The sequence below is a fragment of the Macrobrachium nipponense genome, chromosome 40, assembly GCF_015104395.2.
Source record: "Macrobrachium nipponense isolate FS-2020 chromosome 40, ASM1510439v2, whole genome shotgun sequence".
NCBI classification, from domain to species: domain Eukaryota; kingdom Metazoa; phylum Arthropoda; class Malacostraca; order Decapoda; family Palaemonidae; genus Macrobrachium; species Macrobrachium nipponense.
Genome location: NC_061101.1, coordinates 37,066,621 through 37,078,766, shown reverse-complemented (window position 1 = coordinate 37,078,766; position 12,146 = coordinate 37,066,621). Strand labels below are relative to the sequence as shown.

The 12,146-nt window shown below is 36.9% G+C and overlaps 2 protein-coding genes across 8 annotated transcripts in view; one reads left to right on the top strand and one right to left on the bottom strand.

Moving 5' to 3' along the window:
* Window positions 1-3,320, bottom strand: part of LOC135212089 (transcription initiation factor TFIID subunit 3-like) — a 124,897-nt gene extending 121,577 nt beyond the window's left edge. For both annotated transcript variants that reach the window (XM_064245465.1, XM_064245466.1), the window contains exon 1: window positions 2,995-3,320. In XM_064245465.1, the coding sequence (XP_064101535.1) occupies window positions 2,995-3,163 (169 nt within the window). In that variant the 5' untranslated portion in view covers window positions 3,164-3,320. The remainder of the gene's footprint in view (window positions 1-2,994) is intronic.
* Window positions 3,321-3,754: 434 nt separating this feature from the next.
* LOC135212088 (SOSS complex subunit B1-B-like) overlaps window positions 3,755-12,146 on the top strand; it is a 34,110-nt gene continuing 25,718 nt past the window's right edge. Inside the window, exons 1-2 of one of the 6 annotated variants that reach the window (XM_064245463.1) lie at window positions 3,755-3,803; window positions 9,992-10,077. In XM_064245463.1, coding sequence (XP_064101533.1) covers window positions 9,996-10,077 — 82 coding nt within the window. In that variant the 5' untranslated portion in view covers window positions 3,755-3,803; window positions 9,992-9,995. Of the gene's footprint in view, window positions 4,041-4,207; window positions 4,389-9,991; window positions 10,078-12,146 lie in introns of those variants that run through there. The other 5 variants (XM_064245462.1, XM_064245461.1, XM_064245459.1 and 2 more) reach the window with 5 other exon arrangements.

The window sequence follows — 12,146 nt, the reverse complement described above, 5'->3', positions numbered from 1 at the left end:
TAGTTTCTGGTGCATCAACTTGCAATGGGACACCAACTTTTTCTTTTCATAGCATTACGAAATTAAAATCACTAAGTACCTTACATCTGGATTGGGGAGATTATCTAAGCTATAATGTGGTGGTAGTAACATGGTCTTATCATCACAATGTTTAACTCAATTAGATCAATTCCTAGGGGGAAAGCTTATGTTATAATTTACTTTTGCTACTATAGTATCTTATATTTACAGTTGTTTTAAAAATGATAAGATGATAATTATTCCCTTTGTCAATGAACACAATTTCACAAAATCTGAATAACTTTCTATGAAGAATTGATGTTCTTTTGCTGTTTCACCCAGGTGGTACTAAGTGAAGGCAGTGAAAATATTTTCCTTTTTCAATCCTCTTGTATAACAGGCACTTTCTGTTATCTTCCCTTCTTTGACAATTGTTCCGGATCGTCATTATCCCCATTAAAACATTTTCCATACTGACATAAGATGTCATGTCTGGGCGGGGCAAGGCTGGGAAATTGATCAGCAGGACGGGAAAAAGGAGGATCAGGTTAGAGCAAATGACAGAAATTCTGAAGGTCTAAGTCAGGTTAGGATGGGGAGTCCTTGAACAAGCAGGGATGAGAATCCTTGGGTCAAGTTAGGATACATCACTGTATTTTAATCTTTGACTTATAGGGCTCTAAGTCAAGTTAGCTGAGAATGTCAAGAGGGGAAAAAGCCCCCAGGCAGATAAGAGTCCAGTAATTGGCCTTGTGGCATCTTTGTCCTTTAGCCTACAAAGTGTTTTGTAATAGATGATTGTAGACACAAACCACATATCTTTCTGAATGCCTTTTGCAAAATGCATACATCTTTGAGGTCAAGTCTCTGTACAGCACAGCAGATAAATTAGAGTAATATTATAAAATAAAGTTGTCCAGCAGCATTATCTAAACCATTAAAAAATTACCTTCCTTGGTTGACTACTGCAAATTCAAGGACTGATAACTTCACCATAGTTATGAATTTCCAAATGTTCCAACTCACGAACCATGGACTGCAGCACTCCAACAATTATTATGATTTAACTCTGAAGAGATGTTGAACATGAATTAAACAGTAGGCATTAAATCTAACATACAACAATTATATATCTCAGTCAACCTTGGTCAAACCCTAGACTTATATATGTGATTTTCAATTCTGCCAGCCAAAGTAATCTAAAAATTGGGGCTGCATTACCATTTGTTCTTCCAAATCTAAGTTGGCACAATGGCTGAAGAAGCTATGAAAACTTATTGATTATATATATATATATTACCTAATTCATTATTTAAATTAATCAAGTGCTTTACAAGAGTTGCCTAAAACCCCCTACCAAAGACTTTGATCATTTTGACAGCAGCTACCTTACATATTGTATGGAGAGCATCTTTCTTTGAGACAAAAATACATGGTAATAGATCTGGTTTTCTTTTTATTTACTTCAAATGTAGTATCCATAAACTAATAACTAAATCCAAACAGTACACATTCATGACTGTTAGCAATTTTTCAAGATCCAAAATGCTATTCAAGTCTTGAAGTCTTGAATTGATACCTGTTTTTTTGTGGTTTATACAGTGCAGTTAGTTGCTGTTGATGAAATTTCCTTGTAAAAACCAAATTTTACACTAGGGTCCCCCATAGTTGTAATATACTGGGGGCTGAAAAAGCTAAAGTAAGTACAGTACTGTAGTTGTGCCAATAATAATATTCATATAGGTAAGTATATAACATGAGCTTGCATAAATATTAAACTATCAAAGTATCACTTTGAGTTGGGTCCATAAAAAGCATTATGCCTAGCCAAAGTGACAGCTAGGCTAAACATGTAAGCTGAGCCATAGCCCTACATAGCCTAGCTTAATAGCTAATAATAATAATAATAATATGCTTTATTTCAGCTATGCTATAGGGTGCAAATAGGTGGTAGGAATAGGGTAAATGACCGAGCAGCAACATAGCAGCCACCTCTCTCAGAACGAAGCCACTTCCTGAAAAAGAGCTTGAATTACTATGCCATTATTTCATAATTTAGGAGAAAACGCTTACTTCAAGAAGAGCGTAGAGGTCTGTGCATGCTGCCTGGATGGGCCATATCAACTTGACTGATGCCCATGGCAGTAAATTCAAGTATTTTTTGGGAATGTGCTACTATGTCGCCTCTCGGTCATTTACTCTAACTGCCAAGAAAATGTTAGCAAGGTAAGCACACCTAGGCATAAGAAAGAGACTTGACTGGTTATTAATCTAAGAACAGTTCAATGGGTTGGTACTAGTAGTACCTACTAAATATGTCAGATCCTATCCTACTGTACATTAGGAACATTACTTTATGAGACTGAATTTGCCTTGTCCTGCAAGCCTTTTGACAAATTACCTTAACCTTGGCCTATGTCAGTTTGGGTCTAGTCTTACCTACAGCCCATACAGTAGGTCTAGGTAGCTAACCTATACCTTGTCCTAATATAAATTTCACACATTAAGCCTAGCTGCCTATAGGAGGTACTGGCCCACCTGATTCGTCACCTAGGTACATTGTCTTTTATTTGTTCTAATCAACAAAAGATAATCTAAAAAAAAAAAACCCTAACAACCTATTGTGTGGTAACTTAGGCCTATCATGCTTGGTCCCAACTACCGGTAGTACTACTCTTCAAAGGAATGAACCCGACCGGTACTCATCAAATGAATGAAATGATAAAACCAACGATTCGAAGTAAATTGATGCATTTAAGTCCTGAAAATGATAAGTATTATATGCATATTTAAAGCGAAAACAAGGTACTAGTCTACGGGGTTAAGCCTATGATTGCGGGATCTCCAAAAACCAGGGCCTGTGAAGACTGACACTACCGACTATCATTCTGAAAGCTTGGAGAACGCCTGTCTACTTTCCACAATAAAGAATACCGCATGAATGGGTAGTTCCCTTAATTACAAAGTGTCTAACGACCTTCATCATCAACTTACAATGTTCTGTGTATCTATGGGTGAGGCGACACACCTCAGTCATATAACGATGAAGTAAATCTGACAAAACATCTAGCGGTGTTGAGTATATTCCTTGGAAGCCAATAGTTTGGCCTATCTGAGCAACACTGATTTTCAGAATTTCATTCGTGAACTGAGTCATCGCCATGATTAATTTTCATAGATAGCCACATCACTCTGCCATTGCACTAGATTGTCTCTGATTGGGTGTGCAGACGCGGAAGACGGTCTTCCTTCGTCGCAGGCTTTGAAGTATACTACCTTCGTGCAGCCATTTTCCCTTCATTGATCTGCGTCTGTAAATAGGTTTTCTTTTAGTATTCATTTGTGCAAATTATTTATAGCAGAAATTCACTTACGGCTATTTGTATAGTTTTTATTATACTGAATACATTTTATATTTTTATTTTTCATTTAAAATTGTGCATTTAATACTATTGTTACAGTTTTTACAGTTCAGATTACACTAAAAGAACGTTTTAGGCTGTCCAATAAACATCCATAAATAAGATCACGTGACTACATGGCGATGTGGTGCTGACAAGATATACGGATAAAGAAATAATCTTGTTAAATAAAGAAGCTGTATAGTACAAAAATATCAGACGTTCATGATTAAAAATAATTTAAAATTAATATTTTAGGCATAAGATAGGCACAAAACCTATTCAGATAAAAAAAACGTACTTTGAATGTTTCCATCAAAAATACTCTATGAAAGGGATGTCCTGAATGCGATTAGGCGTCAATGGTTGCCGTCAGACGGCGGCATCTAATGTCCACGAGAGGCAAGGCGTATACTCTCTCATCTTCTTCCCTTTAAATTACGCTAAACCTATATTTCCTATTAGGCTCTAATACAGCTCATCGGGAAGAAGGTTTGGGGCTTCTTTGGTCTTTTCCCTTCACCAGAGAGCCTGTAAGAGAGCGAATGGGAGCGTAAAAGGGGTTTGGAAATTAGTCTCGAGATCCAGGAGGAGGAGAATGGCCAACCGTATGATGAAGCAGAGCGACGGTGCTGCTCGGTAGTTCAACCTTTCCTTTATCATTTTAGTGTGCTTGTCGTCCTTTTATGATATTTTGGGTCATGAAGTCTAAAGATTACTCTCTAGGCCTTCGAAATTTAGACGGTCTACAGCTACGAGTCATTTATGATGGTTTCTACCATAGAAATTTGTATGCGTGGCATCAATGGGCACTTGCTGATGTGCCAAATGTAATGTTGTTGTTGTGCTCAGCAGTGGTGCCACTTTTCCACCTTAGTTGTGTCAAAAGGAATTGTGGTCTTAATTTTCTTGGGATATTTTCTCTCGCAATGAATTCGTCAACCGATGTGGCAATCTTAGAGTGAGTTGTGTGAATTTTCTAAGTGTGTAAGTGATCAAAGTGGTAAATCATGTCCATCATTTAAGAAGAGACCTTGTAATAGAACAGAGACTGAATAATTGACTCTAGCCTTGTATGAAATAGATTAAGCTACAGAGCTTTTACGGTCGGTACCTTAATCTATTTTGGGCCGCTTTGCTGGTCTTTTAACGAGTAGGTTGTTGCATGATAGGTTAAAATTGGAAGTTAGGCAGGTATATGAGTGTTATGTACCGTGCGAGAGGATATTACAGACCTTGTCAGTAGATAACTAGAAAAATAAGCTGCTGGGAACCTACTAGTACTAGAACTCGGTGGTGTAGCTAGCTAGTACTAAGTAGTCTGTCCACAAGGTCAATGTAGTAGTACATTCGGTAAGGTCTTAACAGTTTCATCAAATCTAAGAATATAGCAATGAAGGACATGTTTACAGTAATGATTCAGTTAGTTTTTAGGAAATACTATAGGTACCTTACTGCAGAACTATTGCACATAGTAGTACCTACCTAGTTGTCTCTGCTGCGATGCATGTTCTCCCCCCCCCCAATTAAGTGAGGTCAAAGTGTCCTAGGATAGGTTAGGCTGGGATGTATCATGTTGAAACGTTATTTTTTTCTTTTAAGCATTTTGGAAGTAGGCATAACCTACCTAATTTGTTCAGCTCATCTGCTCCAGCTTTTACTGCTGGGTGAATTTTTACTTTACGGTAAAACTTTAGTCTACTAGTAGTAGTATCGCTTACAGTAAGACTGTAGACCACCACCGCACCCCTCTAGTTTGGTAACTACCAGTTAGTGCAAAATAATACCAGTTCCATGGGGATGAAAGTAAGAACATGAAAGTCAGTAAATTTCATAAATAGTACCTACTGAAAGGCAGTTACCTTGTTACCTATTACATATTCCAGTCAGCAACTGGCAGGGGTCAGGACATAGTAGCAAGTAGTCTGCAGTTGCACCTTATATCTTAAACTATCATATTCTGAACTTGAAAATATTGTCTCCCACGTTTTTTGAGTTTTGAACATTTCTTACATCCATTTTGGGAGCGGTTTAGTAACTAGAGACTGGATCCCTTATATCCCAAAAGTATGGAGGACTCTTGCCATACAATCTTTGATTGATTTTTAACCGGTTTTCCAGCTGGCACTAAGATTTATCCTGTTGTTTAGGCCAAAGGTTTGTTAGCTTTGAAAAATACAAATTGATTAAAAATTTGTCATACGTATTGGGAAACCTGTACTGCCCCACTGTGCCTAGCCTAGGGTACTGTAAGTTAGATAGGGTTGCAACCTAACCTAACATCGGGGCTGGAGACTTAACCCTCCTGGACCTTCCCACGTATCCCACCTAGGGCGTGTAAATTAAGGGACATCCTTAACTTCCCAGCCAGTATACCCTTGCATACACTAGGTCACCAGGGCCTTACTGAACTAGACATTCAGTAAAGCACACCTTAATCAGAATCAGAACTTGACGTATTATGTGGATGGTAGAATGCACCCATATATTACGCTTGTTTCATATTTTTCCCCCATCAAAAGCCAAGTTCCTACTGTGCTCCCCCTTAATTCTAGGATGTAAGGGGATGCATTATCTAAAAATAGTAATTTTTTACCTAATTGAACATACAAACATTCAGATCACGAGAAAAAACAAAATCCATGAATTTGCAATATGACCAAGATAACTCATCTGAATTCCAGAATTCAAATTAAGTGGTAAGACTAAACAACAAATGAACTCATCAGATTTCAGTAATGTTTTGGTAGTACTAACTAAATAAATGAGATTGATCAGGAGCCCTAGTTTCATGTACATTGAGACATAAACAAAGAACTTGGTAAAAGTCAGTGATAGTTAACAATATTCATTGGTAAATGTTTCAGTAACAGTAAATTTATGATGTATTCTAGAATGCATTTTGTATTGATAATATTAAGGAGTTTTAAGAACAAAGGAAAGTGCTCCAGTATCAATAACTGGTATTAAAGTAAAAAAATTCAATTAATTAAAGGTTAAAATACTTGTATATGCATGTCATGAATTAACAGAACCATAAATGGAACTCTAGGGCATTTTAGCAATATCTTGTAATACCAATGCTTGTTATTTGCTATGTTTTAAAAGTGAATATTAATAGTATCTTCAGATGCATAACTTTAATCCCCTTCATATTGGTCATTTATAATTAATATAATACCTTAAGTATGTAACTGCCAATTGGCCTACACAGGGTAGGAGTCATCTGCAAAATTTTTTTGGAGTCTTGGTTAAGCGTAGTTTTTTCTTGGATGTATCCCTCTTGAAGTAAGTCTGATCTGCAGTTACATAGGCTGCAACCTACTTAAGCACTTTTACCTTTCACAGTAGTCTGTCTAGGCAAGATTTGGCAATGGTTACTTTTAGGCCTATAATCAAGTGCAGAGAGTAAGATTTTATGTGATACTGTATTGATAAATTTGACATTTACATATGAATACTAACCCAATAAACACCCCTGTTTGGCTTAAAATTGCCAAGGGTACTATCATACCAGCCAGTGAGTTTAACCCCACCCCCTCCTTACTAACTTTTCCAACCTACAGTTGACCCAAGGCACCATGAATTATAGAGAGAAATGCAGGGCTGCACTCAAACAACCTAACTTAATATACCACTTCTCACCTAATGATGGAGAGGCAACTCTGCCTTAACCCAACAAGACTAAGTCAATTAAGTGGTTGTAAACTATAAACTGTGATAGTTACATAGCTTTTTTGTTGTCCTATTCGTCAGTATCCCATAGTAAATTGGCTGCTAAGTCACTGGCAATATTTCCAACTGTAGTCCCCCATTGTTTGGAAATAACTTAGGATAGTATTTAACTAACCAAACATTTCTTCTAGAAATTAATGCTAGATTCATCGAAAGAGCTTGTTATTTCACATAACTGCTTATTGCTGTTTTTCTGCACTTGTACACATTCAAATTTGACTTACTTGAAGAAAGGCTTTTTGATACTTTTTGCAGTTTACTGTATGGATGAACCATGATTTTTAAACAATTCAAGCAAAAAAAATTACTATGTACACAATTAAAAAAAAAACATTGCCTATTCATGGATCGGTCGACGTTAGTGAGACGTGACATGCAAACAGGTGATTCAGAACTGTTGCCTTATGCTTGCAGTGAATTTATTCTGTATTTTATTAATATTGTTCCCTGTTTTGTCTTCAACTGCTGACTTCTCTTTAATTATTTGTCAAAATGTAGCATTTAATTTCCTTTCCCTCATGTTGATATTCATCTCTTCTCTGTAGCGGGGTAGTGCTGTTAGTGCACCTCATGCGCTGCCCTGTAGGCATTACTAAAGGTTCTTTGCAGCGTGCCTTTAGCCCGTAGCTGCAGCCCCTTTCGTTCCTTTTACTGTACGTACTTTCATATTCTCTTTTTCCATCTTACTTTCCACCCTCTCCTAACAATTGATGCAAAGTGCATCTGTGAGGTTTTCCTCATGTTACACCTTTCAATCCTTTTACTGTCTGTTTCCCTTTGAGCGCTGAATGACCTCATAGGTCCCAGTGCTTGGCCTTTGGCTTAAATTGTATAGTATTCAGTTCAGATATTCATCTCTAGCACTACTGTTATGTTAGCTGTTTGTGCGAGTTGTAGTACAAGATGTTTCATAATTCTGCTGATTTTTGCTTTCACTTCTTCCCAGATTAGTATATTATCCATGTAGTGTAGTAGTAGGTATGTAGGTAACCAACAGAGTTTTGGAAAAGTTTCATTCCTGTAGTTATCAGACTACAGAATGATCTTCCCAGTCCTGTAGTTACCATGTTGAAAATGCCACTTCTTGTACATATTGTGTATTGAAGATAATTTGCATTTTCCTATTGTTAATAACTTCAGTCTTATCATTATCCAGTGCTATGGATGTAGTTATAATAGCCTTCAGTGTTTTATCATTAGCCAACTCTAACCAGCCTTGCACTTGTCACTTCTGCCAAAGAAAATGGCCAATGTAAGAAAACATTTTGTGTGGATGAATTGCTGATCATTGGTACAGTGCTTTGTTGTTAACTTTAGTAACAATAACTGTAAGTAGTTTTTGCTTGAAGCTCAACAAGGCTCTTGTGTTACAAAGTAGGAAAATAAGACAACCTCTGTGTTTACAAGTGACCCTTTTTCATTTGGAAATGCATTCATGATTATTTAAAGTGTGTCCATTCCACATCCAATGTTGGTGGTAAGGTACCTATAATAGTACCTGGTGTTATATGTAATTTCTAATCTCATAGGCTTCTCAGATCTCTTAATATTAAATGGATAGTGAGGTATAAGTTGTGCTGTCATTAGCTAATGCTTTGTTCTTATACAGAGCAAACCCTAAGTCTTAATGTAAGGGGTTTTTCTTGAGTGCCACACTTTCAAGGATTTTGCAAGTATGATGTGTTTTTTCTTGCATTATGAATGGAACCATAAAGTTTGTTCTTCCCAAATGGTAATTTGCATCTTGTACATATTGCTTGGTGTGTTTTAGGTTCTTGAGTGATTAGGTAAAAAGACAAAGACCTAAGTTCAAAGAGTAATAATATTAAGTGGCCATAATAGTTACTAAGTAAAAGAAGTCATTTGGATTCTTCTTGGTTGTAGAAGTGTGAGAATTCATAGAAGCATAAGAGCATGCTGAATAGTCTTTTCATCTTACCAGTACTGCAATTTACAATCTTTATTCATTTAGGAATGGCCACTTTCCATGTGAGGTGGAGGCTTTAAAGGAGTTATTCTCATACTTTTTTAATATTCAGAACAGGAAACAGGGTTCAAAAGCTGGTTAAAGCCACTCTTGTTTGTGAACCTTATTTAGTACATGCAACTGCAGCATGATTACTCTCTAACTTTCCTTATTCCCAGCTCTGGAAAATAAGTAATCCTTAGATGTTTCGTTGGTGACGTCTCCTTGTTGTCAAATAATGGAGTGTTTTCTGTTTCCTATTATGTATCTCCCATCTATGAAGAGGCATGTTTATCACTTCCATTTTTAGCCTTGTGGTTATGCTTGATGAGGTCTTTTTTTTATGAATATTGACGCTAATTTGGGTATAGTAATTTTTATTTTTTCCAAGGTGGTTTTGTATGGTGGTACATAGAAGAAGGTCTAAGAAATGTTAGTGTTTTCGTGGTTATCAATAGGTGCTAAAGTTGGACAACTTGCTGGTATTTGCATCACTGGGTGGTATGGATACTATTGTGCTGAAGGTCTAAAAGTTTCAAGGGTTCCTTTGTATATATTCAGGTGTAGCCTATCTTTGGCTGAAGTAGTGTTTTCTTTATCACTTGTACATTGCTTTACTTGTCACCCTTCGTGGAAGTTACAGTCAGCTCATAGTAGCATTGTATATACACTATCTGTAAGGTTTATAACTGCCACCATTTCAGTTTTCATTGTGCTTTACTTATTTTCTTATTTTCATCACTATTGTTGGTTCTTTTTATGCAGTCATCAATTCCTTTGTAAAAAATTCCCTCTCTCTCATATCTATATGCATAGGTTTGACGGTTGAAAGCAGATGATTTTCCAAAATTTTTCAGCTTTCATTGAAGTGTATCCTTTATTTCCACAGCAGTATGGACATGCAGTACACACTGATAAGGGAATTGAAACCGGGAATGAAGAATCTCAGATTAGTCTTCATTGTTTTGGAAATAGGTAAGTTATAAACAATGAATTCTTACATGATTTTTAAAGTTAAGTGAGGTCATTCAGTTTGCAGATGCAGTAAATTGCAGGTTCTTTTTGGAAGATAGTAATACATATCTACCTCTGTATATTATTATTTGTGACATATGTTTTGTATACTTTTAAGATTTAGCCAGTAATCATATATTTTACGAGACTGGAGTGTGAGGATGCATTGATGAGAGACAGGTTTGTGAGTCAGCTGTATTGGTGTGGGTATTTGGTCTGTTACGACCAAGTGGGTTCATTTTATATGCCTGATGTTTAAGTGGTCTAGATTAATATATCCACCTAAAATACTGCTCTTACCCCAGTTGTTGTGATGTTCATAAGCAGTGTCCATTTGCTTATTGTCTTAGGAATCATTGTGTTTGGATGTCAATTGGTCTTAGAGAATGGACCTGCCCAAATGTGTCATATTTTATATAGTTATTATATAATAACTATATATAGATATACAAAGGGAATTTTGACGGAGGAAAAAATCTATTTCTGGGGAGAGACCTGTGTCGCCCGGTGAAAAGGTCCTTCTTAATACTTTTCTGATATAAATAATTTCCAAATATACCAGAGAAAGTTAAACCATTGGTATGCAGAGGTTACTACCCTCGCGCGAGCACCGCAAGGGCGTCGTGTATAAAGAAAGGGCGTGTGAAAGCCACTAAACACAGGTCATCTTCCAATTAGATTACTCCTTCGTCAACATATGAACACGGGATGTGCCGATACAGCGGTCTCAACCACACCGCTCCGACTCACCCAGTCCCCGCCCGATGCGAGCGCCATCTTACATCCTTCTGTCATAGATTTCAGTAATGGCTTGGAAAGGAATGGGATGGGAAACAGGGTAGGGTTTCACCGGGCGACACAGGTCTCTCCCCAGAAATAGATTTTCCTCCCTCAAAATCCCTTTTCTGGGTCGACCTGTGTTCGCCGGTGAAAAAATACCAGAGAATGCCTTCCAAGCTCATGAATTGAAATTAATAAAAAGGATAACGAAAACATCATAATAGATCAATCTTCATTAAGTATTATCAGTAGAATATAAACTTAATGTCTAAAGTTAAGAATATAACTTATATTATAGCTTAATCACTAAATATGCATACATAAATCTTAATTTCTAAACTTAAGAATATAACTTATATTATAACTTAATTACTAAATATGCATACATAAAACAAAAATGTAAAAGAGTCATATACATTTCATAATCCAATATATACAGGTATGATTAAGCCCAATCTAAGAATGAACGATATTCTAAGGAGAAGCATGATACTTGGGTGGCTGAATCTGATCTACCGAGGTGAGAGGCATCGTGGCGAGAGTGGCAGGTAGAAAGGTGACAGTATAAGGAATGGGACGAAATTGAAGTAAGGAAAGTTAGTCCGAAGAGATTAAACTCCCCGCCGCTATAGTGGAAAATTTTAAGGCTTGAATATTTCTTAGGTAGTGGCGTTTAAAGACCCGAGGAGATTTCCAACCCGTATACTTCTTAAGGTCATCAAAATTCATATTTTGAAAATAATTAATTGAGGTAGCTATAGCCCGAATATCATGAGCATGTGGAAAAGATTCTGGATTAGCTTGCTTTATGAAGTAGAGTATTTGCTGTCTAATACCTTGAATTGAGATAGTACCCCCTTTCTCTCTGGCAAATAAATGACCAGAGGAACATGAGGAGGATCTAGCTAAAAGGCTTTAAGAGTTACCACAGGACATAGGGATGTATCCTGAGGTAGAGGTATAATTTTCCAAGGAGACCATCTATTTGAGGATCTTCATTTTTAGCTAGGAAACTCCTATCCGGAGAGAGCAGTACTTCTCCTGATGGGAGGAAATCTAAGTTCTCAGGATTACGTGAGAGAGCTGCTAATTCTGATATTCTGGCACCTGAGGCCATGGCTGTAAGAAACAAAGTTTTTCTCAGTAGAGAAATGTAAGAGCAAGATTCGTTGTTGATATCCGAGGCTAGTTTTAAAACATTGTTTAAAAAACCACGTGACCTTTTGAGGACGAATTGTAGGTCTAAGTCG